The 27,547-nt window shown below is 42.3% G+C and overlaps 2 protein-coding genes across 6 annotated transcripts in view; both read right to left on the reverse strand.

Moving 5' to 3' along the window:
- Positions 1-399: 399 nt before the first annotated feature.
- LOC139421890 (cyclin-dependent kinase 2-associated protein 1-like) lies at positions 400-3,058 on the reverse strand. Of its 2 annotated transcripts, none has more exons than XM_071173023.1 (4): positions 2,834-3,058; positions 1,460-1,563; positions 1,192-1,318; positions 400-1,018 (listed from the first exon to the last, which is right to left on the reverse strand). In XM_071173023.1, exons 1-4 carry the CDS (start codon positions 2,865-2,867, stop codon positions 951-953), a joined length of 333 nt encoding a protein of 110 aa, XP_071029124.1. In that variant the 5' UTR covers positions 2,868-3,058; the 3' UTR covers positions 400-950. The 2 variants fall into 2 exon arrangements, with proteins under 2 accessions (XP_071029124.1, XP_071029123.1); XM_071173022.1 differs by lacking the exon at positions 2,834-3,058 and adding an exon at positions 2,139-2,286 and having other exon boundaries at positions 446-1,018.
- Positions 3,059-3,264: 206 nt separating this feature from the next.
- The window catches only part of LOC139422824 (protein strawberry notch homolog 1-like), a 34,465-nt gene continuing 10,182 nt past the window's right edge, over positions 3,265-27,547 (reverse strand). For 3 of the 4 annotated variants that reach the window (XM_071174212.1, XM_071174211.1, XM_071174215.1), the window contains 24 exons: positions 19,497-19,630; positions 19,299-19,389; positions 18,949-19,110; positions 18,606-18,741; positions 15,355-15,460; positions 14,871-15,024; positions 14,586-14,768; positions 14,248-14,345; positions 11,484-11,629; positions 10,993-11,193; positions 10,738-10,908; positions 10,366-10,535; positions 10,032-10,163; positions 9,664-9,799; positions 9,109-9,221; positions 8,928-8,999; positions 7,875-7,974; positions 7,369-7,443; positions 7,139-7,285; positions 6,857-6,951; positions 6,662-6,748; positions 6,278-6,492; positions 5,926-6,119; positions 5,299-5,692 (listed from right to left, as the gene is read on the reverse strand). In XM_071174212.1, coding sequence (XP_071030313.1) covers positions 5,529-5,692; positions 5,926-6,119; positions 6,278-6,492; positions 6,662-6,748; positions 6,857-6,951; positions 7,139-7,285; positions 7,369-7,443; positions 7,875-7,974; positions 8,928-8,999; positions 9,109-9,221; positions 9,664-9,799; positions 10,032-10,163; positions 10,366-10,535; positions 10,738-10,908; positions 10,993-11,193; positions 11,484-11,629; positions 14,248-14,345; positions 14,586-14,768; positions 14,871-15,024; positions 15,355-15,460; positions 18,606-18,741; positions 18,949-19,110; positions 19,299-19,389; positions 19,497-19,630 — 3,282 coding nt within the window. In that variant the 3' untranslated portion in view covers positions 5,299-5,528. Of the gene's footprint in view, positions 5,693-5,925; positions 6,120-6,277; positions 6,493-6,661; positions 6,749-6,856; positions 6,952-7,138; positions 7,286-7,368; positions 7,444-7,874; positions 7,975-8,927; positions 9,000-9,108; positions 9,222-9,663; positions 9,800-10,031; positions 10,164-10,365; positions 10,536-10,737; positions 10,909-10,992; positions 11,194-11,483; positions 11,630-14,247; positions 14,346-14,585; positions 14,769-14,870; positions 15,025-15,354; positions 15,461-18,605; positions 18,742-18,948; positions 19,111-19,298; positions 19,390-19,496; positions 19,631-27,547 lie in introns of all 4 variants that reach the window. The other variant, XM_071174214.1, reaches the window with a different exon arrangement.

A 27,547-nucleotide genomic window follows, 5' to 3' on the forward strand; every position in this document is an offset into this window, starting at 1 on the left:
TCCCGTATTCATGGTAAATACTAGTCTCTCTCAGGCCCTGTTCAAGTTTCAAATTCATTCATTATCCGTGACAACATGTATTGCTGTTCACCACTGGTCAATTAGTTCAATCAGTGCTTATTGCCTAAATCTTGCTGGGTTATGCAATATCCAAGGAATTAATCACTGTAGATGAGCCTAAATCAGTGGTCCTGCTTGCTATTTTCCAGATATGTCCATCCTACAGCATATTCCCTCTATTCAACCAAGACGAGATGACTTAACAATGACTGCCTACTTCCTCTCAATAGCCACCTTCTAATCTATTCAAGTTGGGTGATATATCTGTATTTTCCTCCTAAGGAGCAAGGTTATAGGAGACGACTAGGGTTGTTTTCACACATTTTCAAAACAATTACATTTGTATTGAAAATACATTTTATTACACAAGTAATAAATACATACAAAGATGCAAGTAACAGCATTTTCATTATTGATCCCAAAAAAGAACCTCAACATGAATGAACCAATGTATTTGGCACATTTCTGTCCTTCACTTGTTCAACCATTAAGGGTTTGGAATTCAGACCAACATCTACCAAAAAGTGTTCCTCTCCTAGTCTAATCCGGTACAAGCCATGCAATGTCTACAATTAACTGAAGGCCATGATGGACCCATACGTTTGCATGCAAAAATTACTATTAATTTTAAATATGAAGTCAGGAAACTGTGACCCCAAAACGGGGCATGAAGAAAAACCAAATCCGTTGAATTCTGAATTCTATTCTAGTGTCCCCTTTCCCTCCTTTTCTCAAATCTTAACCTTTCAGAAACCTTTTCTTGGCCTTTTTAGCCATCCCTTATTTTGTTTTCCATTCCTCTTTTTAGAGGATGTGCCATGCAGTGGTCTTTGACATGGTGAGTGAGAGTATTGGTTCTTCTACAGGAGAGGGTAGTGCTTCTTCTGTAGCTAGGACCTGGCATTTCTCTCAGTCTCTGCCAAGCACTCCCGCACTAGTCCCCTGGCATGGATGATACCTTTGGGGAAAAGTAGGTTACACCAAAATGAACAACAGTCATTCACTGACTGAATGACAACTCTCTAACCAAGTTAGAGTTAGTAGGTAGAGGACTAATGTGTAGTCTAGATAATGCTGTTTGTGTTACCACACAATAGAGGTATTGTATTATTACAGAAGTTTCCACATTACCTCGTTTTATTCTCTCCATGGCACTCTTGCTGCCGGCGTAGGTGGGCCGGATCTCCTTCCCTAGCTCCTCGATGATGGCCAGCAGCTCTGAATACTTACTCTGGGGTACCTGGCTGCTGCTGGATCCCTGACCACACAGGGACAGGAGAGGAATAAGTCACTTTACCAAAGGAGTTACCTACAATGTAACTACGCATTTGTATTAAAATGTCGGTTTTATTTCCTGCATTGTAGAATTAGAATAAGTAATTTGGGTGTATGCCTGAACCTGTGTGAAGCCCAAGGAGGGTGGCACGTAAACATCGTTCACCAGCGGCCTGTAGGACTGCAACGTGGCCAAGTTGGCTGCTGACGGAGACGGAATGTTTCCAACTGTTGGGAGACAAATACAAACAAATCTAGGGTCAAATATGATATTACCGTTCACCAAATAGTACAAATTCTACATATTGCAGGTTCACATAGCCAACAATGGCCACAGTTGTAGTGCGCATGTTTTTTTATGCAATAAGCCTTGTTAAACACTAGATGTCCTCGAAGGTTCATAAAGGAATATCCCTGGCAGATCAATCAACAGCTCCGCAAGAGACTATCATGGAGGAAGCGGAACAGGGCTGACTAAAGAAGCCAAAGTGATACATTTTTGTCACAACGTAACGACACCCTCCAGGATGGCATGGGACACAGAACGACAGAGATTATTTTTCGGAACATATGGAATTTCCCACCTCTGCCGTTATAGCCAATGAAGATTAGGATGTGGCTTTTTTTACATTAGTAATAATGGCGGATATGAATTAGCCTAGCTCCCAGGATCTGACCCTATATATAACTGGACAAAAAACTAGACATGGTCTTTCTCCAGGTAACGTTATTCTCCAAAAGACCGAATTTAACACTCGATTTAACGGATGGATGGTTGAGTTTAACCGATATTGTTCCCTTACCCTGGTTCCCAGAAGTTCCTGGAATGTGCTGGTGGACATTGGGTTTGTAAGACATTCCCAGAGACATTGTAAATTAAAGAAATAAAATGACCCGAAAATCAAATTCAGTGAAGCGTCTGTCTCTCACTTTTTGTTTACAGCAACGGCACCCGGCAAATATGGCCGTCACTTTATATTGACACCCACAATGCATTCTATCACCACAATAGACAATCCCGGATAATCTGACCGAAAATGCTTCCAACGCGATTTACACAACTTTCAGTACATTTGAAAAGCAAAAATACTTTTAGGTTTATTTAAATTACATATTTTGTAACTAATTCACGTTGGATTTATTTTTTTGAAAATATGTTTTAATTGTCCGGCTGCACAGAACACATCTCTAGACCACATAGAACTAACATTTTAGTAGAATTTCAAGCCTAATGGACTAAGAAAATATTTCATATTGATTCGTCTTAATTATATAAAACAATAAAAAGTAAAAAATAAATAATATAATTAGCCTATACAAGCTCCTCTAACGTGTGATACTAGAGCGTGGGGTAAAATCTACAGACCTTTCCAGTTACACGGTTGGTCAGATGGTAGCGACTCGTGCAACAGTATTGCTTTTGTTCGTAACACTTTGTAGTAGACCACCATAGCACAGCCAAAAAAAACAACATACAACTAAGTCAATTTAAGATTACCTGTCTTTGTCTGGGGATTTGGAGACGCATCCATTGTTGCCTCGAATTAGCCACACTTTCCCCTCCTAGAAATTCCCTTTTACCTAAATATTAAGCATAAAGATCAAACAAAATATTATCTACTACAAACACACGTGCACTGGAGGCCCCTCTTCTGAAGATTCTCCAGTCTTCTCTCAAAGCTGTGATTGGGCCCGTGCTGATACGATGTAACCCCTCCAATTTGTGGTACAGGACCCGGTCATTCTCTTGACCATTGGTGGACAGGCAGCGGCCACGTTCTATTGCCCAATCATAGCTTTCAGCGTCATTACCCCATGGAAGTTGTGGGATGGGATTGACCCCCAAGTGATGGCCTAAAAACCAAAGTAGAGGGGACCTGAGGATTAAGGAGTACAGCACATCATATAAAAAACGTGGACAATTAAGTATACAGATTTTTTTTAATAGGATTGAGGAAAATGCCATTGAGGAATGATATAAAAACTGATAGTTTTCTAACTTTATCCTTGGTATTTATTGGTCATTAAGAGGTAGAAATCTTGCACTCAGTTAAATCATTTAATACAGATTTGTTGTAGAACATGTCAGTAGTGCAACTCGTGCAAAGATGAAATTACACCATCCTTCAAGTGTTAACGGCTATTTAAGCAAAAAAAACGTTTTTTCTTATGTCCAAACGACACTATACACATTGGTATAGCAAAGTAGCATCCTAAACTCACGCTTTTTACATTACTTAATTTAAAAAATATATTTTTAGAAAGTCTTCCGCCCCTGTACATCCTGTCTCAAGTGACAAAACAGATAAAAAGTACCAGAGATCAAGCAGCAATGTTGCTGACTGGTAGAGATTCGAGGTTAGATTCCAGTTCAGAATCAGTGAAGGAACAAGTGCCCAATCCCAAGAATCCTGAGTCACGTGACAAACTCATTCCACGGAGGGTCGAGTGTCTGTGTGTTTTTGCTCCTCCCTTGTACTTGATGAATTAAGGTCACAAATTAGTAAGAAACTCCCCTCTCCTGGTTGTCTAAGTCTTAATTAAAAGGAAAAACCAGCAGACACTACAAGGACCTCCATGGAATGAGTTTGAAACACCTGTTTTAGATATCCATGAAGTGCCTAGGACAGTAATGTCAAACTCATTCCATGATGTACCTAGGGCAGTAGTGTCAAACTCATTCCATGGAGGGCCTAGGGCAGTAGTGTCAAACTCATTCCATTGAGGGCCTAGGGCAGTAGTGTCAAACTCATTCCATGGAGGGCCTAGGGCAGTAGTGTCAAACTCATTCCATGGAGGGCCTAGGGCAGTAGTGTCAAACTCATTCCATGGAGGGCCCAGGGCAGTGGTGTCTGCTGGTTTTTCCTTTAATTAAGACAGACAACCAGGTAAGGGAGTGAACTTACTAATTAGTGACCTTAATTAATCAATCAAGTACAAGGGAGAGAAAACACGCAGACACTCGGCCCTCTGTGCAAAGAGTTTGACATGTGACCTAAAGGATCAGATAGATACCAGTGAATATGCTAATTGATACCACCTTTGCCTCCAAGGTGCAATCTTTACCACAGATCCAATCCTTTCAGATTTACACACACCTACATGAGGTAAAAGGTATCCGTTTTGAATTCAGCAACAAACTATCTTGAATACCAGCTTTTAATGTAGCGTTATTAGACAGCTTGTACAAACAAGATCTGTCGGTTCACGTGCAGTTGTATAATAACACTACAGGAGTGTATCTGCTGTAGTTTGATAGTACAAGATATCGAATCTGATGCCACATATCAAACAACCCGTTCCAAACATCTTTTGAATGCAGAGGAATAAATGCAGGAAAATTAAGTTATTTTAAACCATGCACAATCACAATTCTTGATAGTCAAGCTGTAATCAATTCTGTAGGTAGAAAGGATACACCCATGTTTGATAGAAACAAGGATTGTTTCAGAAATTGCACCCTACTCTCGATGGTGAACAAAAGCAGTGCACTACCTATGGAATAGGGTGCCATTTAAATGTAGTTATGGTGAGAGTTGTCGTCATCATGCCTGAGACTTGAGTCGTGATCGAGTAAAATCTAAAATGAAGAAAGCAAGCAGTTGGTGTGTGGTCATGCATCTCAGGTAGACATTTTGTAAAACACCTGTTTAAAAAAATAATAATAATCACTGTGTAGCTTAACGAACACCTGAGCACTGTCTGAGCACTGTCCAGTCACCTGTAGAAAACAAAAACCTGGGTGACATCCCCCATCCTTCAGTAGAGAAGGCACACGCCATCGTTTTCATAGAGCTGGGGGAGGGAGAGGGGTGCAACAGGAAAAACAGTCTCTGGCATTTTTAATAATGCCACTTCTCCATGCGTCCTCTACTCTTCCCCCCCTTCATCACCGCAGCCTCTTCTAAATCTTCAGCTCTGAATCTCAGAGAAATATTATTCGTCAAGCCAACTCCTCTGGATGTCAAAAGGCAGACTGTCTCCTCTTTGGACATAAACCCTGAAATCTTAACTTTGCCACCGTGGTTTAGCTTCAGGGAAAACCACAACTCAGCACCTTAGGAGGAACGGAGAGGGAGGAGAAGAGGTGGTGGATAGTGTCACGGTAGAGATTCAGATGGAAATGTTGTCGTATCCCATCAGGTTGGGTCGAGAACCCAGGGTGTGGAGGAGAAAATGGGTGTCAAAGCCCATCAGGCCAGACTGTGTGGTGAACCCATGTTATGCATGTGGCTGAGGCTCTGAGGGTGCAGCTGCTGCCACTTCTGCTGCTGCTGAACGGCCAGTTGCTGAGACTGGTCAGACGACGACAGGATGTTGGTCAGAGGAGAGACGCAGTTAATTGGAATGATCAGGCCTGGACACGAGAGAGATGGGAAATAACCACGTTAGAACAAAGGAAAATAATGCACGTCTCTAGCTACCTCGTAGTCCAACATCTGTTCATTTATAGTTCACTTGTTGGGGAGGCGAGGGACCAGTTTCTACTTATGTACAATACTCCTCTGGTAAAATACATTACAGGTTGCGACTAAAAATATATATTTTTCATAAACTGCTTCTGCCCAAAGACTTCCAGCATCAACTTACCCACAATCCTCTGCCCGTCCTCCGTCCTGAGACGGACGATCTGCATCTTGATGTTGGTTCCGCTGACGGAAGCCAGGACTCCCTCCACCTTGGTCCACACACTGAGCACAGATCCACAGAGCACATAGTACGTCCTGCAGCGCAGACCCACCTCACACTGCAGACCCACCGACACCTTCTTACAGTTACCACGCCTGGAGGGAGGAGAGGGGGTTAATAAACACACAATTCAACCTTTTTTCTGACTAGTTCAGTAAACTATATGGGAAAAGAGTAAAACCTGCTAGTGAACTTGACAACTCTGCCAAAACCACCACTACAACTTTACAGTCATATGAGAAACAACACCTACCAGTAAGCATGAGAGCAGATCTCAGCTGAAGACTGGTACTGGTCCATCCAGTGCTGCTTGGCATCATCTGACAGCACCTTTTTACACTTCTTCTTGATGTCAGCGTAGGCCTCCAGTTTCAGCTGTTTGCCTGTGTTGGGTCTGTAGACCAGGAACAGCCTCTTCTTACTGTTCACCTCCTTCACCAAGATAGCAGTCTTCTTGTTGTTCCTTATCTGGGGGATCAGCAAAATATTTATAGAGTTTGTAAAACAAAACTAAATCTAGGGAAATGTTATGGCAATCAAAACTCTATGAAAATCAGAACGTTATCATATTTGGTGATAATATGTAGTGTTTGCCAAACTCTGTAGAGAAGGAAACATCTGGTTGGTCTTTTAGTACCTGTACATAGAAGCCATCGTCAGGTCCACTCTGCTCAGCCCAGGCATGGGTAGCATCTTCCCAGGACATGCCTCTCTCCACACTCACCTGACACACAGAAACAGTATTTATAAAATGGAAAATGGCTACCGGTCCGGTAGCAAGAGAGTTCCTTGTTAAACCAGTCTAGTGAGGAAAAACAACCGTCGGCTGTACCGTGTAGAGCTCCACATGTCCGGAGGTGGAGTAGCCTGGAGTCAGGAACTTTTTGGCTTCCATCTTCTTCACCTTCTCATCCCCAGAACCTAGGTCTAGAAAGAGACCAAGATAAACAATACTAATCAGATCCACATAGCAGCCATTTTGTCCAGACCCAGTCTGAAAACTTGGGTAGTTTAATACTGTAGGTGTCATTTAGAGTATAGTCCCTCATTCACAGTAGTTGACATTAGTCTCCTTTAACATAAAAAGTTTAAGGCTATTCCTCTCCGGTCTTACCCAGAATGCCCATGTCGTAACGTCCATTCTTCTTGGCATTCTGTATGACGGCTGCCAGCGTGTCAGAAAAGTACTGGAACAGAGCGTTCTGCTCCTGCACCGCCATCCCCAGGATACGGTTCAGGAACTTCCCTATGTTGTTGTAGTCTGGGAAGAAGAGAGGAAAGAATCGTACAGTCTAATACTTTTTAATGTAATCTGACAGGGCTTAAAGTCAGAGCCAGTCTCACCTTTGTCCAGAGACAGGATCCCTGATCTGTCCTCCACATGGATCAGACCCACTCCAATCAACCCATGAAGGATCTCTGCCAGGGAATAGGATGAAGACAGAACCGCATTTTTAAAATGTAACTAGGCAAGTAAGTTAATAACATTCTTAGTTGCAATGACCGCCTACCCCGGAAGACGCTGGGCCAATTGTGCACCGCCCTATGGGACTCCCTATCACAGCCGGTTGTGATACAGCCTGGATTCGAACCAGGGTGTCTGTAGTGACGCCTTTAGCACTGAGATGCTGTGCCTTAGACCGCTGACCACCCAGGAGCCCACAGATGGAAGTAAGACAACAGCCATGCACCAGAAATAGATTCACTCAGCTTGTGGACTGAGCCAGTCATGTGAATTCTAGACATGAAAGAATCCCCAGTATCAAGCAGGAGAACGGAATTTCCCTTGGCTCAAAATAGGGACATAAATCCTACAACCGAGTCCCAAAATCTGTCCACACGAGACATACCTTTGTAGAAATCCCCTTCGAAGTTCGATGGAGGATTCACTAACGGAAAGTCCAGGTTAACGATGGACTTCATCACAATCTCCAGAGCATTTCTGCCATACTGTGGATTGGAGAAGAAATGAGGTTACAACCACAACTACAGGAAACCACACACACACACACAAATGATATTTAGTGGTACACTACCGTTCAAAAGTTTGGGGTCACTTAGAAAGAGGTGACGCCAGGATGCTGGCCTTCGAGGCAGAGTTACGAGAAGAAAAAGCCACATCTCAGACTGGCCAATAAAAAAATTAAGATGGGCAAAAGAACACAGACACTGGACAGAGGAACTCTGCCTAGAAGACCAGCATCCCAGAGTTGCCTCTTCACTATTGACACTGGCATTTTGTGGGTACTATTTAATGAAGCTGCCAGTTGAGGACTTGAGGCATCTGTTTCTCTAACTAGACACTAATGTACTTGTCCTCTTGCTCAGTTGTGCACCGGGGCCTCCCACTCCTTTCTATTCAGCTTAGAGCCAGTTTGCGCTGTTCTATGAATGGAGTAGTACACACACACAGCGTTATATGAGAGCTTCAGTTTCTTGGCAATTTCTCGCATGGAATAGCCTCATTTCTCAGAACAAGAATAGACTGACGAGTTTCAGAAGAAAGTTATTTGTTTCTGGCCATTTTGAGCCAGTAATCAAACCCACAAATGCTGATGTTCCAGATACTCAATTAGTCTAAAGAAGGCCAGTTTTATTGCTTCTTTAATCAGAACAACAGTTTTCAGCTGTGCTAACATAATTGCAAAAGGGTTTTCTAATGATCAATTAGACTTAAAATGCTAAACTTGGATTAGCTAACACAACGTGCCATTAGAACACAGGAGTGATGGTTGCTGATAATGGGCCTCTGTAGATATTCAATAAAATAAAAATCAGCAGTTTCCATCTACAATAGTCATTTACAACATTTACACTATTTCTGATCAATTTGCTCTTCTTTCAAAAACAAGGACAATTCTAAGTGACACCAAACTTTTGAACGGTAGTGTATATCTGCTTACTTTGTTGTCGAAGTTGAACTTGCTGAGATCTCTCGTCTCTGTTGCTCTTCTGTCTCCATGGGTGAGGGCACCCTGTGGAACACACATATCACATGTAGCATCAGTGGTTCAAACATGGGTGATAATATCCACGTTTTCCACTGCTCAGCTCAATTGAACCACTGACAGGACAGGTTTTTACCAGGCTCTCCAGTCTCTTGGCCACAATGGAGGCAAACCTCTGTTCCCCAGCCAGCTCAGAGATGAGGAACACATACTCAGGAGCAGTCACCTGGTTAGACCTATGGGTCCTCCCTGAGAGAGAGACATTGGCACCATTAAGCAGCACACACATTTAATTAGTCTAAATACCTCACACCTGCTGTTCCCATTGTATCAGAGTGGAAAAAGCCAGAGGAGACACGCCAGCCAAATTAACTACCATGAGCCACATTATCAAGACAAGTAAACACCAAAAGACTAGAGTGAAAATAAAGTTAGATTTAATTTCTATAGCACTTTCACTTGGTGAAAAGTCAAAGGTTTTGTATAATTTCAGCTAGTAGTTTTGAAAGTAGCGCCCACAAGCCAAAATTGGTCACAATTGTGTACTAAGTCATCCATTTCTTATGACGTGACGGATTGCAATTCGTACAATATATGCGAAAGTGCTTAAGATCCCGGACTGCATCTTTAAGTCTCAGTGCTTGAGACTGTATGGGAGTAATGAAACCACAGCCAGAAAGACTTTACTGACCAAACTGCTGTATGGCTCTGTCTGCACTCCAGGGCAGCTCCAGGGTCATGTGGACCCTCCTCCTCTGGTTCTTTACACGCCGGTCAGCCTGCAGGGAGATGCCCGAGCTGGCCGCTTCCGAGATGATGGCTATGTTCTGGAGAGGGAGAAGAACAAGCTTAGGAATGGTTTTGTGCCATCGTTTGTGACTACTCTATTCAACTGATTCTATAGATCTGTGACTCAAACAAGCAGACTGCCCCCCAACTGCCTTGCACACAACCTACATTTCTCAAGTCAATCTGCTTGTACCCCTCGCCTAAATCAGAAACATGGGGTAATACTGTTCCATTCTCTCCTCCTATTTCTCTCTTCCCATCCTCCCGTACCTTCTCTCCGTCCATGAACCTCTGTTTCTCTGTGAGGTTGAGGATCTCCACAGGAACATCCAGCTCAGACCGAGACTCGTAGGAGATGCTGCCATCGTCGTTACTGACCACCCGGCCTTTACGCCCAGTCATCTGGAACATAGAGAGGATGTGTGAACAAATAAAGAATCTAAAATATGATAAGATAGTCAAGAGGGCCATCTCTAGCTTAAAAAATGTACACATTTGCAGTTAACAATGAGTAGACTTTAAGCTTCTTTTAATAATGTATATTTTATTTTGTCCAGCTCCTGGGCCACTGTTCTTTGTATCCATATTTAATTGAACCCATTACCTCAGCCACGTTGTCGGGTCCTCCCAGCTCATCTATGAGTTCATCCAGAGTGTTGGGAGGTAGATCCTGAGCCAGCTTATCTAGCTGGTCCAACAGATCTCTCTTCATCTGCTGAGCATCTTCCACAGCATCCTGACTGGTCATACAGCTGTCATCTACCTCTGCCTTTGCTGATGGATGGATAAGAGGAGTAAGAAAGAGGGAGTAAAAAATACAAAAAAAATGTTGAATGTTCATCGTCATCTGCTCATTCTGGCTGGTTATACAATCCTAACTCAGACTGTAGAGAATACATTGATGGCAATGGGAGAATTGCACAGAAATCCGACTCCACGCTCACTTACGGAAAGTGTGTTGTTGCTACTAACTTACCTATGGCAGGTGTGCTGGAGATCTTGACTGGGGGGGTGGTGAAAGCAGGCCTGATGGAGCCCAGACCAGAAGCTAACAAGGCACTGTGGATAGAGTCTGGATCAATGCTCTTCTTCTTCTTCTTCTCCTTGCATTTCTTCACCCCTTTCCTCTTTCCAGACAGCCAGGGGTCTGGGAGATGGGAAAAATTATGAGACTTAGGTAGTAGGTGGTTAGCTCATAATCAATCTTAAATCATCAAACTCCATTGCTCACCATCCTCCTCATCCTCGCTGGAATCATCCTTGAAGGGATTGAAGTCGTCTTCGTCATCTTCTCCCGAGCTGACCGACTTGAAGCTGTCGTCACTCTCCGCATCGTCCTTATGAGACTCTTCTGATTTGCTGTCATCAGAGCTGTTCCCCGACAGACCACCTGATGTTCTCTTCCTCTTCTCTGCCTTCTTTATGTTGGCACCTGCAGGGAAGGAGAGAGAGGGAACATTAACATTGGTAAACATAGCCAAAACACTACATTAGTGTTGGGAGACAGGTCTTTTTTAAAGAGTTCTCGTGTGAAACAGTAAGCCAGAACATTACATAAAACACCTACGATGAGTCACAGGTTCACGCAAAAAGAACATTGGAAATGCATGAAGAGATCTCTTGTTGCTAAAGTAACCAACTGAAGAATACCGAGATCAAACTCTTCACTGTCTCATTACAGACCCAATGACTGTCCTTTCCTGGCTAACTGCCCTGGAGTACCTTTCCTCTTCTTTCCCTTCTGCTCTGCTGCAGCCTCGCTGGGGAAGGGGATCTTCATGACCGGCAGGTCAATGCCCAGCAGGCTGAACAGCTTTTCTCTGTCTGGAGCTGGGAAGTGCTTCTCAACCAGAGACTGGAGCACACCTCTAAGAGGGAAAGAGCAAGAGAGCAAACACCTTGTTATAGATGGTACTAGCATACACCTGGCATTAGCATGTAGCTAGCTAGCTTTACAGCTGCTCAATAGATTCCAAGTTGTTTCCCCAATATGTTCTCTCGCTGGTGTTCCCTTGAGCAAGGAACTTAACTACTCTTTGGGTGCTGCACTGTGGCTGCCCTCTGCTCCAGCCTAATATATGCCATTTAGCAGATAGCAAGCGCTATGCTCTACTAACTGAGCTACAGAGGACCAGCCAATCTCCAACCTAATGTGTATGTCAGGGTTTCTGTTAGCCGGTAATAGACAATTTTTGTCCATTAAAAAAAAAATAGAAAAGCCGATAAATAAAATTGTCCGGGAAAAGGAAAAAAATCCCACGGCAAAATAATGTTTTTTAGTCTATTTATTGCTTTAAACACATTTGACCGGTCATGCTTATCGGTCTATGGGTTAATTTGCATAATTTAGTGGAATTAAATTGGAGTGGGTATATTCCTTATGCATCTTATTTAATCACATTTTGTATCGTAATTATCCCACGCTCACAGTATACAGTTAGAGCCTTTGAGAGGAAAATCTGTCAGACAGCACTTTTTATTTCTCAACTGGTAATTGAAGTGTGCTTCCCATTCAAATGCATAGGCAATGGAAGGCAGGCTTCATCAGCGCGTCACACACCACTTTGCAATGTGCTGGAGGCAGTATGCATTTTGAAAACAGAGCTACTTAATTGTTTGAAACCTGAACATTTTACAACATTACGAGGCATGTTTTTACCTTGCTTCAAAGTAGCCTAGGTAAAATACCACCATGTCTGGAGGAAGTTATTTTATGAAGACTTCCATATGCCATGGGAACCAGTAGCCTACTGCCTTGTGCACATTGCTCTAGTAATAATTAAAAAAGAAAAATAGTTTATCAACATTTTAAACTAAATGTTCTGATCTGTCGCATCAGATTCATTGCTTTTTCAACATTGTGTTATGTATCCTAGGCCTGCTGGTTGGATGAATTTGGGATCTACCGTCCAACAACTGTCCCCGAGTCTGTTTGGACTATTTCCTTCTCAACAGTCTGACCAATAGAATGGGTACACTTTTCTACTATGTGGGATGGTAGATTGACATAGCCTTATGGACGCGTCACCTATGAGCACAAGGGAAACATTCCCTAAGTAAATTGAATTATATTGCCAATATTACTTAGCCTATTCCGGTCTAGAGAGAAATACATAAAATCATTCATTAGGCCACTAAAGCATGATTTGGCCACACAAGATCATTAGCGTTGTCTAGCCTTAAAAAAGAAACAAGTTTTAAATCGCATTACAAACAGTCGGAAGGAAGAGCAGTGCACACAAATACCAAATAGATGATTGTGACTGTCAGTGAAAAGTAGAGGCCCAGCCAGGCATATCGAAATATTTTAAAATTCAATCGTGGGACAACAGCTTGGAAAGCAAATGGCTATTGCTGTAAAGAAAGACTAACATCTTATCAAAATGCTCTACTTAAATAGAGTGAACAACAGTAGGCCTATAGACTATCTTATTGACACCAGCAGAGCAAATCGGCCATGTCCCCGGTGAGTGCGCACTCCAAATATTCACTCCATCATTGTTGGGTCAGTTCCACTTTAAAGTTATTTTTTGGACAATCATTTCTTCCTCCAGTTTAGACAGATGCCATTCTATTTGTGTCTCCCCTTCTCATAGGCCTATTATACATACAACGTGGTTTTATTGATCTGTTAGTCAGTGTCAGCAGAGTAGGCTACCCCGTCATTTGGGATATAAAAAAAATAATAATCTGGTAATGTCTCCATGTGTTTTTTCCCATGAAAATAAAATGTTTTTGACATGGCCTATAGCCCAGGCCTCTACGATGCACACATTCAGCCATGCATTGAATGGTCTTTTTGCAAACAGTGATTGAGTTACAGTGCATTCGGAAAGTATTCAGACCTCCTGACTTTTTACAGAAAAATGGATTAAATAGTTCCCCCCCCCATCAATCTACACACAATACGTAGGGGAAAAAATAAAAACAATTCCAAATGCATTGTATATTACTACATTATGACTATTCAATCTACTCATCACATTATGAATAGTAGGCTTTTTTTACATGTAAATGCGATGATGCACGGAATGCATTATTATAAAGGTGCATTGTTATGGCGAAAATGTGCATCCCCAAACTTGAAACGTGCGTGCCGCCTATGTATAGGCTAGGGACTTTGCTGTTGGTTACTGGTGTTGTTGACTGAGGAAAAGGAAATGTGGACAGTAATTCTAACATCTTCAAAGTGCACAGTAAGGTCACAAGTCATTGCATCCTTTACTTGCATGTTCTGTTAAGATGAATTACCATCGTCTAAATGTAACTACCGTCATCCTGAGCACCGTGGGTAGATGCCCTAATCAGGTTATACACTCAATGCATATGGGTCCAGTACATTTCTCAAATGTCCGGTGCCACATTTTCATAACAGAAACCCTGGTTTGTGTGTATGCGTGTTTGTATATCAGTGGTTGGATTCAAGCAGAAGACATGTCCATCACATATGGACTAATCAAGTATATAAGTCTGGGTGAAAAAGTACTTAGCGGTGGAGACAAAGTCGTTGAGCTCTCCTCCTCCTTCCTCCAGGGCCTCCAGTGTTCTGGCCTCTCCTGTCGACTGGAGACCAATCACAACACACTGCAGAGAGCGAGAAAGACAGGACTCGAGTCGCACACAGTCTGAAGGTAAACAGCAAAATGTCTGGGAGACCACCAGTCACCTCTCCTCAAACCAACCAAAATACCCCAGAACCAATATGCAGTAATATGACACGAAGGTGTCAGTATTCCTGATCTCTAAAATCTGAAGTCAGAAAATTTAAGATTCCTGGAATAACAATCTAATCTTTCTACCTTCTGAAACCTCGCTCCCACCCACCTTTCCGTTTTTGACCTCCTCCCTGGCGAGCTGCACCACCCTGCGGACCTTGGACGCAATGCAGAGGTACTTGAAGAACCTCTGGTGGGCCGACCAGAACTGACCCCACATGGACTTCTTCATCCGCTGCTCTGCATCCATCAGGTTAGCAGCCGCCTGGAACTTCTCCCGCGCAGCCACCCACTGAAACATGGAGGACAGGGTTAAAACAACACAGTTTCCGTTTCAAGCATACTGAAAAGAGCCCAGGGAAAACTTGTTTGGGATTAGGTCAAGGTTCCTTACCAGGTGTACAGACTTGTTGTACATCTTGATGTAGTGGGTTGTCAAAGGAACCTGCTCAATCTTGAACGTGACACCCGTGAAGCTCAGCTGCCTGGCGATGTACATCCCCCTCAGCTTCATATCCATGGCAACTATCTCCATAGCACCCACACCTCTGAGGACAAGGCAATACAAGGGAGGATTTATTTTTTATTTTGAATAGGTATTTAGTTAAGGAGAAATGTAATTTGTGATATACTAGATATCAATAGGTATAGAGAAGGTGAGGTGTAACAAGACTTTTGCAGGAGAAGTTGTCCTACCAACAGACTTATTGGCATATTCGTGTTTTGTAACAGTTCTAATGGGTTGAAGACGTTCTGCCTCTACAGATTCCATCTGCCAAAAGTCAGAACTTTAAGGTTCTGCATCCATTTCGTGGCTGTTTTTTAAAGACACATACTCTGCACCACTACGACGAGTTACTAGGGTCTGTCTCGCTCACCGGCGCTCCACAGCCTGAATGAAGTTGCTAAACTCTCTGAAGGGGGTCCCCTCCCCCCATATGCCCAGCCGGCTCATGTAGGCCATGTTACGGGGCTCAGACGCACCTGGACACGGACACACACATACATAGAGTTAGATGGAGAACACTTCCATTCATTTAAGACAATATTATTCCTGCACGATATACAGTACCTGTCAAAAGTTTAGACAAACCTACTCATTCAAGGGTTTTCCTTATTTTTACTATATTGTAAAATAATAGTGAAGACATTAAAACTATGAAGTAACACATATGGAATCATGTAGTAACCAAAAAAAGTGTTACTCAAAACGATTCTTCAAAGTAGCCACCCTTTGCCCTGATGACAGCTTTGCACACTCTTGGCATTCGCTCATTTGCAAATAAATTCATTAAAAATCATACAATGTGATTTTCTGGATTTTGTTTTCTCATTTTGTCTGTCATAGTTGAAGTGTACCTACGATGAAAATTACAGGCCTCATATTTTTAAGTGGGAGAACTTGCACAATTGGTGCTGACTAAATACTTTTTTGCCCCACTGTACATAAGATTTAGTAAAATACCAAGTCCATATTATGGCAAGAACAGCTCAAATTAGCAAAGAGAAACAGTCCATTACTTTAAGACGAAGGTCAGTCAATCCAGAAAATGTTAAGAACTTTGAAAGTTTCAAGTGCAGTCGCAAAAACCACAAAGTGTTATGAAGAAACTGTCACTCATGAGGACTGCCACAGGAAAGGAGGACCCAGCGTTATCTCTGCTGCAGAGGATAAGTTCAGTAGAGTGAACTGCACCTCAGATTGCAGCCCAAATAAATGCTTCACAGAGTTCAATTAACAGACATCTCAACATCAACTGTTCAGAGGAGACTGTGTAAATCAGGCCTTCATGGTCGAATTTCTGCAAAGAAACCACTACTAAAGGACACCAATAAGAGACTTGCTTTGGCCAAGAAACACGAGCAATGGACATTAGAGACTGGTGGAAATCTGTCCTTTGGTCTGATGAGTCCAAATTTGAGATTTTTGGTTCCAACCGCCGCGTCTTTGTGAGACGCAGAGTAGGCGAACGGATGATCTCCGCATGTGGAGTTCCCACCGTGAAGCATGGAGGTGGTGGTGTGATGGTGCTTTGCTGGGGACACTGATTTATTTTGAATTCATGGCACACTTAACCAGCATGGCTACCACCGCATTCTGCAGCGATACGCCATTTCATCTGGTTTGCGCTTAGTGGGACTGTCATTTGTTTTTCAACAGGACAATGACCCAACACACCTCCAGGCTGTGCAAGGACTATTTGACCAAGAAGGAGAGTGATGGAGTGCTGCATCAGATGACCTGGCCTCCACAATCACCTGACCTCAACTTGGATGGGTTGGACTGCAGAGTGAAGGAAAAGCAGCCAACAAGTGCTCATCATGTGGGAACTCCTTCAAGACTGTTGGAAAAGCATTCCAGGTGAAGCTGGTTGAGAGTATACCAAACGTGTGCAAAGCTGTCAAGGCAAAGGGTGGCTACCTTGAAGAATCTCAAATATATTTTGATTTGGTTAATACTTTTTTGGTTACATATGTTTGATTTCATAGTTTTGATGTCTAGTTATGGCCTAAAGTTGTGAGAGTGACAAACATTCATTTCCACAAAGTTTGCTGCTTCAGTGTCTTTAGTTATTTTTGTCAGATGTTACTATGTTACTAATTACAAGCTTTTCATAACTGTCAAAGGCTTTTATTGACAATTACATGAAGTTGATGTAGAGTCAATATTTGCAGTGTTGGATCTTCTTTTTCAAGACCTCTGCAATCTGCCCTGGCATGCTGTCAATTAACTTCTGGACCACACCCTGACTGATGGCAGCCCATTCTTGTATAATCAATGCTTGGAGTTTGTCAGAATTTGTGGGTTTTTGTTTGTCCACCTACCTCTTGAGGATTGACCACAAGTTCTCAATGGGATTAAGGTCTGGGGAGTTTCCTGGCCATGGACCCAAAATATTGATGTTTTGTTCCCCATGGTGCTCCATCATGCTGGAAACGGCACTGTTCGTCACCAAACTGTTCCTGGATGGTTGGGAGAAGTTGCTCTCTGAGGATGTTTTGGGACCATGTCTTTATTCATGGCTGTGTTCTTAGGCAAAATTGTGAGTGAGCCCACTCCCTTGGCTGAGAAGCAACCCCACACATAAATGGTCTCAGGATGCTTTACTGTTGGCATGACACAGGACTGATGGTAGCGCTCACCTTGTCTTCTCCGGACAAGCTTTTTTCCTGAAACAATCAAAAAGGGGCTTCATTAGAGAAAATGACTTTACCCCAGTCCTCAGAAGTCCAATCCCTGTACCTTTTGCAGAATATCAGTCTGTCCCTGATGTCTATCCTGGAGAGAAGTGGCTTCTCTGCTGACCTTCTTGACACCAGGCATCCTCCAAAAGTCTTCGCCTCACTGTGCGTGCAGATGCACTCACACCTGCCTGCTGCCATTCCTGAGCAAGCTCTGTACTGGTGGTGCCCCGATCCCACAGCTGAATCAACTTTAGGAGACGGTCCTGGCGCTTGCTGGACTTTCTTCACAACAATTGAACCGCTCTCCTTGAAGTTCTTGATGATCCGATGAATGGATGATTTAGGTGCAATCTTACTAGCAGCAATATCCTTGCCTGTGAAGCCCTTCTTATGCAAAGCAATGACAACAGCACGTGTTTCCTTGCAGGTAACCATGATTGACAGAGGAAGAACAATGATTCCAAGCTCCACCCTCCTTTTGAAGCTTCCAGTCTGTTATTCAAACTCAATCAGCATGACAGAGTGATCTCCAGCCTTGTCCTCGTCAACACTCACACCTGTGTTAACAAGAGAGTCACTGACATGATGTCAGCTGGTCCTTTTGTGGCAGGGCTGAAATGCAGCGAAAATATTTTTGGGGTGTTCAGTTCATTTGCATGGCAAAGAGGGACTTTGCAATTAATCTGATCACTCTTCATAACGTTCTAGAGTATATGCAAATTGCTATCATACAAACTGAGGCAGCAGACTGAAAATTAATATTTGTGTCATTCTCAAAACTTTTGGCCACGACTGTACACTATTATTCTACAATGTAGAAAATAGTCAAAATAAAAAGCCTTGAATAAGACGGTGTCCCCAAACTGTTGACTGGTATTGTAATATTGACTCCGCTCAACATTGAAAGTGTGACAACATCAGAAGCCTGTGCTTAGTGACGTACCAGTGGCGCTAGCGTACACCACCCGCGCCTTGGGCAGTTTGTTTTGCAGCTCCAGGACGGCCAGTCCAGTCTTGGTGGGTTTGGACGAGCCGATGGGACAGACATTTTTTGCTTTGTGACACTCGTCATACACAATCTGAACGGGCTTGGGTTAAGGAAAGGTGGTGTTATCTTCACTAAACAATTTACGTTTCTAACTACCGGTTACAACGACTTCTAAGGGCAGTTACATAGACCCAGATGACATACTCTCAATATAATTTGGACAAATTGTATCACAACGGCAATTAAGTTTTCTATATTTTTTTTACAGTAGTCTGGTGGTCAGCCAATGAAAAGATACGACTCCGTCGAAGGCCTGTCCACACCAGTGGAGCAGCTGTTTGAAGCGGGTCTTGTACTTCCCTCCAGACTGGCTCTCTCCTATCAGAGAGGAATACGTAGCGAAGATCACCCCCTTCTTCACACTGCCGTTGTGTTTGGACGAGATCTTACCATACTTAAACTGGGAAACAGACAAAATAGGACATGTTTTTGAGTGAAGGAGAACAATACCCTTTTATGCATGTTAACATGTCTTTTTGTCAGGCAAATATGAAAAGGATATCCAGTGTAAAGGAACCTCCTCAATTTTTTACCACGTAAGAAACATGCATGGTGATGTACATCTGCACCCACTGGACAACCTCTTACCTTGTTGAGGGAATAGACTGGAATGTTCTTGGCTCCTATGTCTTTCAGATCCCTCTCTGCATCATACTTCAGGTCATTAGAAACACTGAACCTGTGAAGGAGATGGAATAGCTTTTGTCAAATGGGAAAGTGTGTGTACCATCATCCCCCTTAATGGGCGGGACGGGACGTATCATGTAATCCTAGTTGTGGTGTTACCAAAGTGATCTCTTTCTGCCCAGGAGGTAGTTCTCGTAGATTATCCCAGCGATGGTTCGGCCCTTCCCCACTCCGGCCCCGTCTCCTATCAGATAGGACGCTCGATCGCCGTTAGGGAGGAATGTTTCATGTTGCTATGGAGACAATAAATATTTCAGGACATTCAGTTAATTCCCAGTACAAGGTATGCGAATACTCATCTACACTGGTACATGAAGTAGTGCCAAGCTGTGGTAGGGTCTATATCTGGCCAGGCGAGCATGACAGTGGCAAGCTGTAGTAGGGTCTATATCTGGCCAGGCGAGCATGCAGTAGTGCCAAGCTGTGGTAGGGTTTATATCGGGCCAGGCGAGCATGCAGTAGTGTCAAGCTGTGGTAGGGTTTATATCGGGCCGGGCGAGCATGACATAGCGCCAAGATGTAGCAGGGTCTAGATCTGGCCGGGCGAGCGTGAAATAACGCCAAGCTGAAGTAGGGTCTGTATTCAGACCTGCCAACCCTGTCCAACTTTTTAGAATACCAGAAACCCGTGAAAAATGTGAATTCTTTCCCCCAGCACTCTCGTTTGAGAGTCTGACTGCAATTATAGAATTGTACCAAATCAAGTCTATAAAAAGATTGGAATACTTTTTCTTGACAGCATTCCATCTACACACATGGTTAAAGTCACTAACATCTAATTAGAAAGAACACACAAAGGTCCTTTATTCTTGGAGATTTTATTTTATTAAACAAATAACAACAAGTTATTTGTTTAGGTACAAAAGTCTTATCTATGATAAAAAATAAAATTAAACTGATATGATAAGAACAAATGTTTGAAGTAGAGGTTGACCGATTAATTAGGGCCGATTTCAAGTTTTCATAATCGGAAAATCTGTATTTTTGGACACCGATTTGGCCTGATTTTTTTCTTTAACAAACCTTTATTTAACTAGGCAAGTCAGTTAAGAACACGTTCTTATTTTCAATGACGCCCTAGGTACAGTGGGTTAACTGCCTTGTTCAGGGGCAGAACGACAGATTTTTACCTCGTCAGCTCGGGGATTCAATCTTGCAACCTTACAGTTATCTAGTCCAACGCTCTAACCACCTGCCTCTCATTGCACTCCACAAGGAGCCTGCCTGTTACACGAATGCAGTAAGAAGCCAAGGTAAATTACTAGCTAGCATTAAACTTCTTATAAAAAACAATCACTAGTTAACTACACATGGTTGATGATATTACTAGTTTATCTGGCGTGTCCTGCGTTGCATATAATCGATGCAGTGCGTATTCGCAAAAAAGGACTGTCGTTGCTCCAACGTGTACCTAAAAATAAACATAAATGCCGTTCTTAAAATCAATACACAGGTATATATTTTTAAACCTGCATATTTAGTTAATATTGCCAGCTAACATGACTCGTTGCGAACTGTGTGACCTGGCTCGTTGCGAACTGTGTGAAGACTATTTCTTCCTAACAAAGACAGCCAACTTCGCCAAACGGGGGATGATTTAACAAAAGCGCATTTGCGAAAAAAAGCACAATCGTTTCACGACTGTACCTAACCATAAACATCAATGCCTTTCTTAAAATAAATAAAATAGAAGTATATATTTTAAAACCTGCATATTTAGCAAAAATAAATCCAGGTTAGCAGGCAATATTAACCAGGTGAAATTGTGTCACTTCTCTTGCGTTCATTGCATGCAGAGTCAGTGTATATGCAACAGTTTGGGGCGCTTAATTTGCCATTTTACGTAATTATGACATAACATTGACGGTTGTGCAATGTAAACGGAATATTTAGACTTATGGATGCCACCCGTTAGATAAAATACGGAACGGTTCTGTATTTCACTGAACGATAGTTTCCGGATTCGGCCATATTAATGACCTACGGCTAGTATTTGTGTGTTATGTTATAATTAAGTCTTTGATATAGCAGTCTGACTGAGCGGTGGTAGGCAGCAGCAGGCTCGTAAGCATTCATTCAAACAGCACTTTCGTGCGTTTTGCCAGCAGCTCATCGCTGTGCTTCAAGCATTGAGCTGTTTATGACTTGAAGCCTATCAACTCCCGAGATTAGGCTGGTGTAACCGATGTGAAATGGCTAGCTAGTTAGCGGGGTGCGCACTAATAGCGTTTCAAACGTCACTCGCTCTGAGACTTGGAGTAGTTGTTCCCCTTGCTCTGCAAGGGCCATGGCTTTTGTGGAGCGATGGGTAACGATGCTTCGAGGGTGGCTGTTGTCGATGTGTTCCTGGTTCGAGCGAGGAGAAAGCTATACTGTTACACTGGCAATACTAAAGTGCATATAAGAACATCCAATAGTCAAAGGTATATGAAATACAAATCGTATAGAGAGAAATAGTCCTATAATAACTACAACCTAAAACTTCTTATCTGGGAATATTGAAGACTCATGTTAAAAGGAACCACCAGCTTTCATATGTTCTCATGTTCTGAGCAAGGAACTGAAAAGTTCGCTTTTTTACATGGCACATATTGCACTTTTACTTTCTTCTCCAACACTTTGTTTTTGCATTATTTAAACCAAATTGAACGTTTCATTATTTATTTGAGGCTACATTTATTTTATGTATTATATTAAGTTAAAATAAGTGTTCATTCAGTATTGTTGTAATTGTCATTATTACAAAAAAAAACAAAAATATTCAGATTAAATCGGTATCGGCTATTTTTTGGTCCTCCAATAATCGGTATCAGCGTTGAAAAATCATAAAATCGGTCGACCTCTAGTTTGAAGCATAGCGTCAGTATCCATTTTTTTATTATTATGGATAACATGTTTAAAAAGCTATGATAGGAAACAGTGGGTGAGAACAAATCTTCTGGAGACCTTCAAATGTTAAAGAAATAATTTCCTAGACAGATTTGCCTTACGCTGCAGGGCTTCAGTGTAAACTTCTCTGTGGCAAACAGTTCCTCTGGCAATCATTGAAACCTTCTTGGTAACGAGGGCACTCAGCAAGTCTGTACTGAGGGAGGCTCTGTACTGGGTTTTGTTCTTGGAATGAGACTGAATACAAATTTCAGTCGGCATTGCAGTGGAATATGACCAAAACCCCAGCATCACAGCCAAAAGGTGGGAGTAGACCAGGCCTGATGCGTGCGGATGTTGACCAGACTCTGCTCAAAGGTTGTTGCCTGATAGAGTCTAAACTCATCTTCCACCAGCTCCACAGAGGCTCCCTCAGGAATAATGCAGGGAAATCGTGCCATGAAAAGGTTGAGGGATGAGAACTTGGCAGTCTGCCTGTTGGCAATGTTAGCGACCACTGCATGCTGGAGGAGCACGTCTCCAAATGGAAATTTCAGCAACATGTCGTCTACTACAGAAGAAAATAAGTTTCTGACATCTGCATAGAAGGTCTTCAGATCCAGCTTGCCTTGGCTTCCTATGTAGGTGCGGATGTCCTGGTCAATGGACAGCTCCTTGTCAGGAAGCTGGTTGTCGCTCTCCAGGTAGAGTGTAGGCTTGACACCACTACTCGTTTCTGCCATCATGGTATTGACAGTCTGACTTGCAGAAGGATAACATTAGTTTCAGCAGTTGCATCTCGAAAGTTGACAGTAAAATTTGAATGCACGGCTCCTCTCATTGTAGAATCATACCAAAAATTGGTATGACTCTAAAAAGTATGCATATATTTTGATACCAGTTCTGAGAGAAATTTTAGGACTTACATGTTTTGTAAGATATTTTGGTCCTTCTTTCTTTTTTGCCTTTTGTTTTGCCACTTTGTCCCCAATATCCCTTTGCTTGAACAGATACTGAATCAGGTCGAAGGTTTTGTCAGTAGGTTCACATTTGGTGGGGGATAGCGTGACTTTGCTTCCAGAGGAGCCAGGCGGGGGTATTGGCAATGTGGTGATGGTGGAGGAGGAGGAAAAACGCTTGGGCTGCCTAGCAGAGGGCTCAAGTGAGGACGAGGAGGAAGATGTAGCTGTTGTGGTGGAGCTTGGGGGCACAGTGGTCTTCTTTCCCGATACCTCATCGGCAAAGAACACTGTGAGAGGATCCCATTGCTGCAGAAGGCGGTTGACACACTGGCCAAGGGATAACCACCTTGTAGATACCAGCTTCAAAATCTTCCTGACATCAGTGTCCTACAGGATCTGTAGGTCACGCAGAGAAGCCTTTCTCTTGCTACTCTTGTCGAGATAGTAAAAGATGGTTACGAGAAAGTCTTCAGTATTAACACTGAGCTGCCTCGACGCCTTCTTTGCAGCTATGTGTATCAAATGGCAGGCACAACCAACCAAGTACTCATTTTCATTTCAGGTCTTCAGAAATGCTGCCACCTCTTTTCCCAGACCTTGCATGACAACAGCATTATCTGCTGCAAAACTCACAATTGGACCACGGAATGTTCCTCCTCTTCATTTCAGTGTCAATTATGTCAAATACAGCTCTTCCTGTAGACTCTCTCGATTCACATAGCTTAAGCAATAACACTACTACCATGCTGATACTTGCACTGAAGAACCGTAATACAATCAGATACATTTTGACATCCTCCATGTCAGTACTGCCATCGGTAGCCAGGCTGAAAGGACACCTCTTCATTGGTTCTGTGATTCCTTGCTCATCATCAAGGGCCAGTGTTTTGATTATGTTTGCATTGCGATGTCACTGTCGGGAAACATCTTTTGAAAAAGTGGCCCTGCATGGTCTGCCACAGCCAATGGCAGGTTGTGTTCAACAATATACACTACCGTTCAAAAGTTTGGGGTCACTTAGAAAATGTCCTTGTTTTCCATGAAAACATACATGAAATGAGTTGCAAAATGAATAGGAAATATAGTCAAGACGTTGATAAGGTTATAAATAATGATTATTAATTGAAATGTGTCCTTCAAACTTTGCCTTCGTCAAAAACAATCGTCCATTTGCAGCAATTACAGCCTTGTAGACTTTTGGCATTCTAGTATTCAATTTGTTAAGGTAATCTGAAGAGATTTCACCCATACTTCCCGAAGCACCTCCCACAAGTTGGATTGATGGGCACTTCTTACGTACCATACGGTCAAGCTGCTCCCACAACAGCTCAATAGGGTTGAGATCCGGTGACTGTGCTAGCCACTCTGTCCAGTGTCTGTTCTTTTGTCCATCTTAAATATTTTTATTGGCCTGTCTGAGATATGGCTTTTTCTTGGCAACTCTGCCTAGAAGGCCAGCATCCCGGAGGCACCTCTTCACTGTTGATGTTCAGACTGGTGTTTTGCGGGTACTATTTTATGAGGCTGCCAGTTGAGGACCGTTTCTCAAACTAGACACTAATGTACTTGTCCTCTTGCTCAGTTGTGCACCAGGGCCTCCCACTCCTCTTTCTATTCTGGTTAGACTGTTCTGTGAAGGGAGTAGTACACAGCGTTGTACGAGATCTTCAGTTTCTTGCCAATTTCTCACATGGAATAGCCTTCATTTCTCAGAACAAGAATAGACTGATGAGTTTCAGAAGAAAGGTCTTTGTTTCTGGCCATTTTGAGCCAGTAATCAAACCCACAAATGCTAACGCTCCAGATAGCATCAGCATTTCACGACACTCGCATTAACATCTGCTAACCATGTGTATGTGACAAATAAAATTTGATATTCAACTAGTCTAAAGGACAGTTTTATTGCTTCTTTAATCAGAACAGCAGTTTTCAGCTGTGCTAACATAATTGCAAAAGGGTTTCCTAATGATCAATTAGCCTTTTAAAATGCTAAACTTGGATTAGCTAACACAACTTGCCATTGGAACACAGGAGTGATGGTTGCTGATAATGGGCCTCTGTATGCCTATGTAGATATTCCACTAAAAACCTGTCATTTACAGCAACAAAAGTCATTAACAACATTAACAATGTCTACACTGTATTTCTGATCAATTTTATGTTATTTTAAATGGGCAAAAAGTGCTTTTCTTTCAAAAACAAGGACATTTCTAAGTGACCCCAAACTTTTGAACGGAAAAGTATGTAGTAAAGAGGGTTTCAGCCCGGATGGGTTTCAGATCCCTGGCTTGGTGGAAAAAGGTTGTTATAGCTGGGGTTGATGCTGTAGCTGCCAGTAGCTTCTGATGGTTTTTCCCATCAACATGACTTTTACAATCTAAAAGTGAAAGAGCAACCACATTGTACAATAAATTGGGGGGGCTAACATGGCCATAGTATTATTTTCAAATTTTCATGATCCATTTATTCAAGTCATTAAGTAATATGCAGGGCAAAAAAGTATTTAGTCAGCCACCAATTGTGCAAGTTCTCCCACTTAAAAAGATGAGGCCTGTAATTGTATAAGTACACTTCAACTATAACAGACAAAATGAGAAGAAAAAAAATATCCAGAAAATCACATTGTAGGATTTATGAATTTGCAAATTATGGTGGAAAATAAGTATTTGGTCACCTACAAACAAGCAAGATTTCTGGCTCTCACAGACCTGTAACAACTTCTTTAATATGGCAAGGCGATCCGAGGGGAACTCCACCCCCCGATTCAGCTGAAAAGGTGGTGCAGGGAATTCAAAAATATTATTTAGAAATATTTAACTTTCACACATTAACAAGTCCAATACCTCAAATGAAAGATAAACATTTGTTCATCTACCCATCATGTCTGATTTTTTAAATGTTTTAAAGCGAAAACACAACATATATTTATGTTAGACCACCACCAAATCAAAGGGAAAACGCAGCCATTTTTTCCAGCCAAAGATAGTCACAAAAGCAGGATTAGAGATAAAATGAATCACTAACCTTTTGAAAATCTTCATCAGATGACACTCATATGACATGTTACACAATACATTTATGTTTTGTTCGATAATATGCATATTTATATTCACAAATCTCGGTTTACATTGACGCCATGTTCAGAAATGCCTCCAAAATATCCAGAAGAATTATAGAAAGCTACGCCAGATAACAGAAATACTCAAACTTTGACTAAAGATACATGTTCTACATATAATTAAAGATACACTGGTTCTTAATGCAACCGCTGTGTCAGACTTTTTAAAAACGTTACGGAAAAAGCCTACCATGCAAAAATCTGTTTTGTTCCATAATGTCCAATACTGGTGTCCAATTAGCTGCATTGGCTACCACTTTCAGCTCACGTGCCCAAATGCTGACGCTGGTCCTGGACAACTCAACTTCAAAAATATATATTCCAGGTCGAATAAACTGGTCAAACTAAGTAGAGAATCAATCTTCAGGATGTTATTTTCATATATATCCAATAACGTTCCAACCGGATCATACGTTTTCAGCTGCAGCCAAATGGAACGACGGTGGCACCCACAGAGAAATGCACCACAGGGAAATTGCATTCTGCTAAGACCGTGACTATTTCCCCTTCCATTTGGTCAAAGTTCACAGGCAAAAGCTCCATTTTACGTTCTACTGAATGAGGATATCTAGTGGAAGGCGTAGGAAGTGCTACCATATCCATATCTTGTTGGGAAAGGAAGGGGTGATGACGTCAAAGTTGACCCACATTCAGAATTTCACTTCTTGTTTGGAAGATTGCCTGCCCTATGAGTTCTGTTATACTCACAGACATAATTCAAACAGTTTTAGAAACTTCAGAGTGTTTTCTATCCAATAGTAATATGCATATATTAGCAATCTAGGACAGAGTAGGATGCAGTTCAATATGGGCACGCAATTCATCCAAAGTGAAAATACTGCCCCCTATCCTCAACAAGTTAAGAGGCTCATCTGTCCTCCACTCGTTACCTGTATTAATGGCACCTGTTTTAACTTGTTATCAGTATAAAAGACACCTGTCCACAACCTCAAACAGTCACACTCCAAACTCCACTATGGCCAAGACCAAAGAGCTGTCAAAGGACACCAGAAACAAAATTGTAGACCTGCACCAGGCTGGGAAGACTGAATCTGCAATAGGTAAGCAGCTTGGTTTGAAGAAATCAACTGTGGGAGCAATTATTAGGAAATGGAAGACATACAAGACCACTGATAATCTCCCTCGATCTGGGGCTCCACGCAAGATCTCACCCGTGGGGTCAAAATGATCACAAGAACGGT

This window comes from Oncorhynchus clarkii, chromosome 12, assembly GCF_045791955.1.
Source record: "Oncorhynchus clarkii lewisi isolate Uvic-CL-2024 chromosome 12, UVic_Ocla_1.0, whole genome shotgun sequence".
NCBI lineage: Eukaryota > Metazoa > Chordata > Actinopteri > Salmoniformes > Salmonidae > Oncorhynchus > Oncorhynchus clarkii.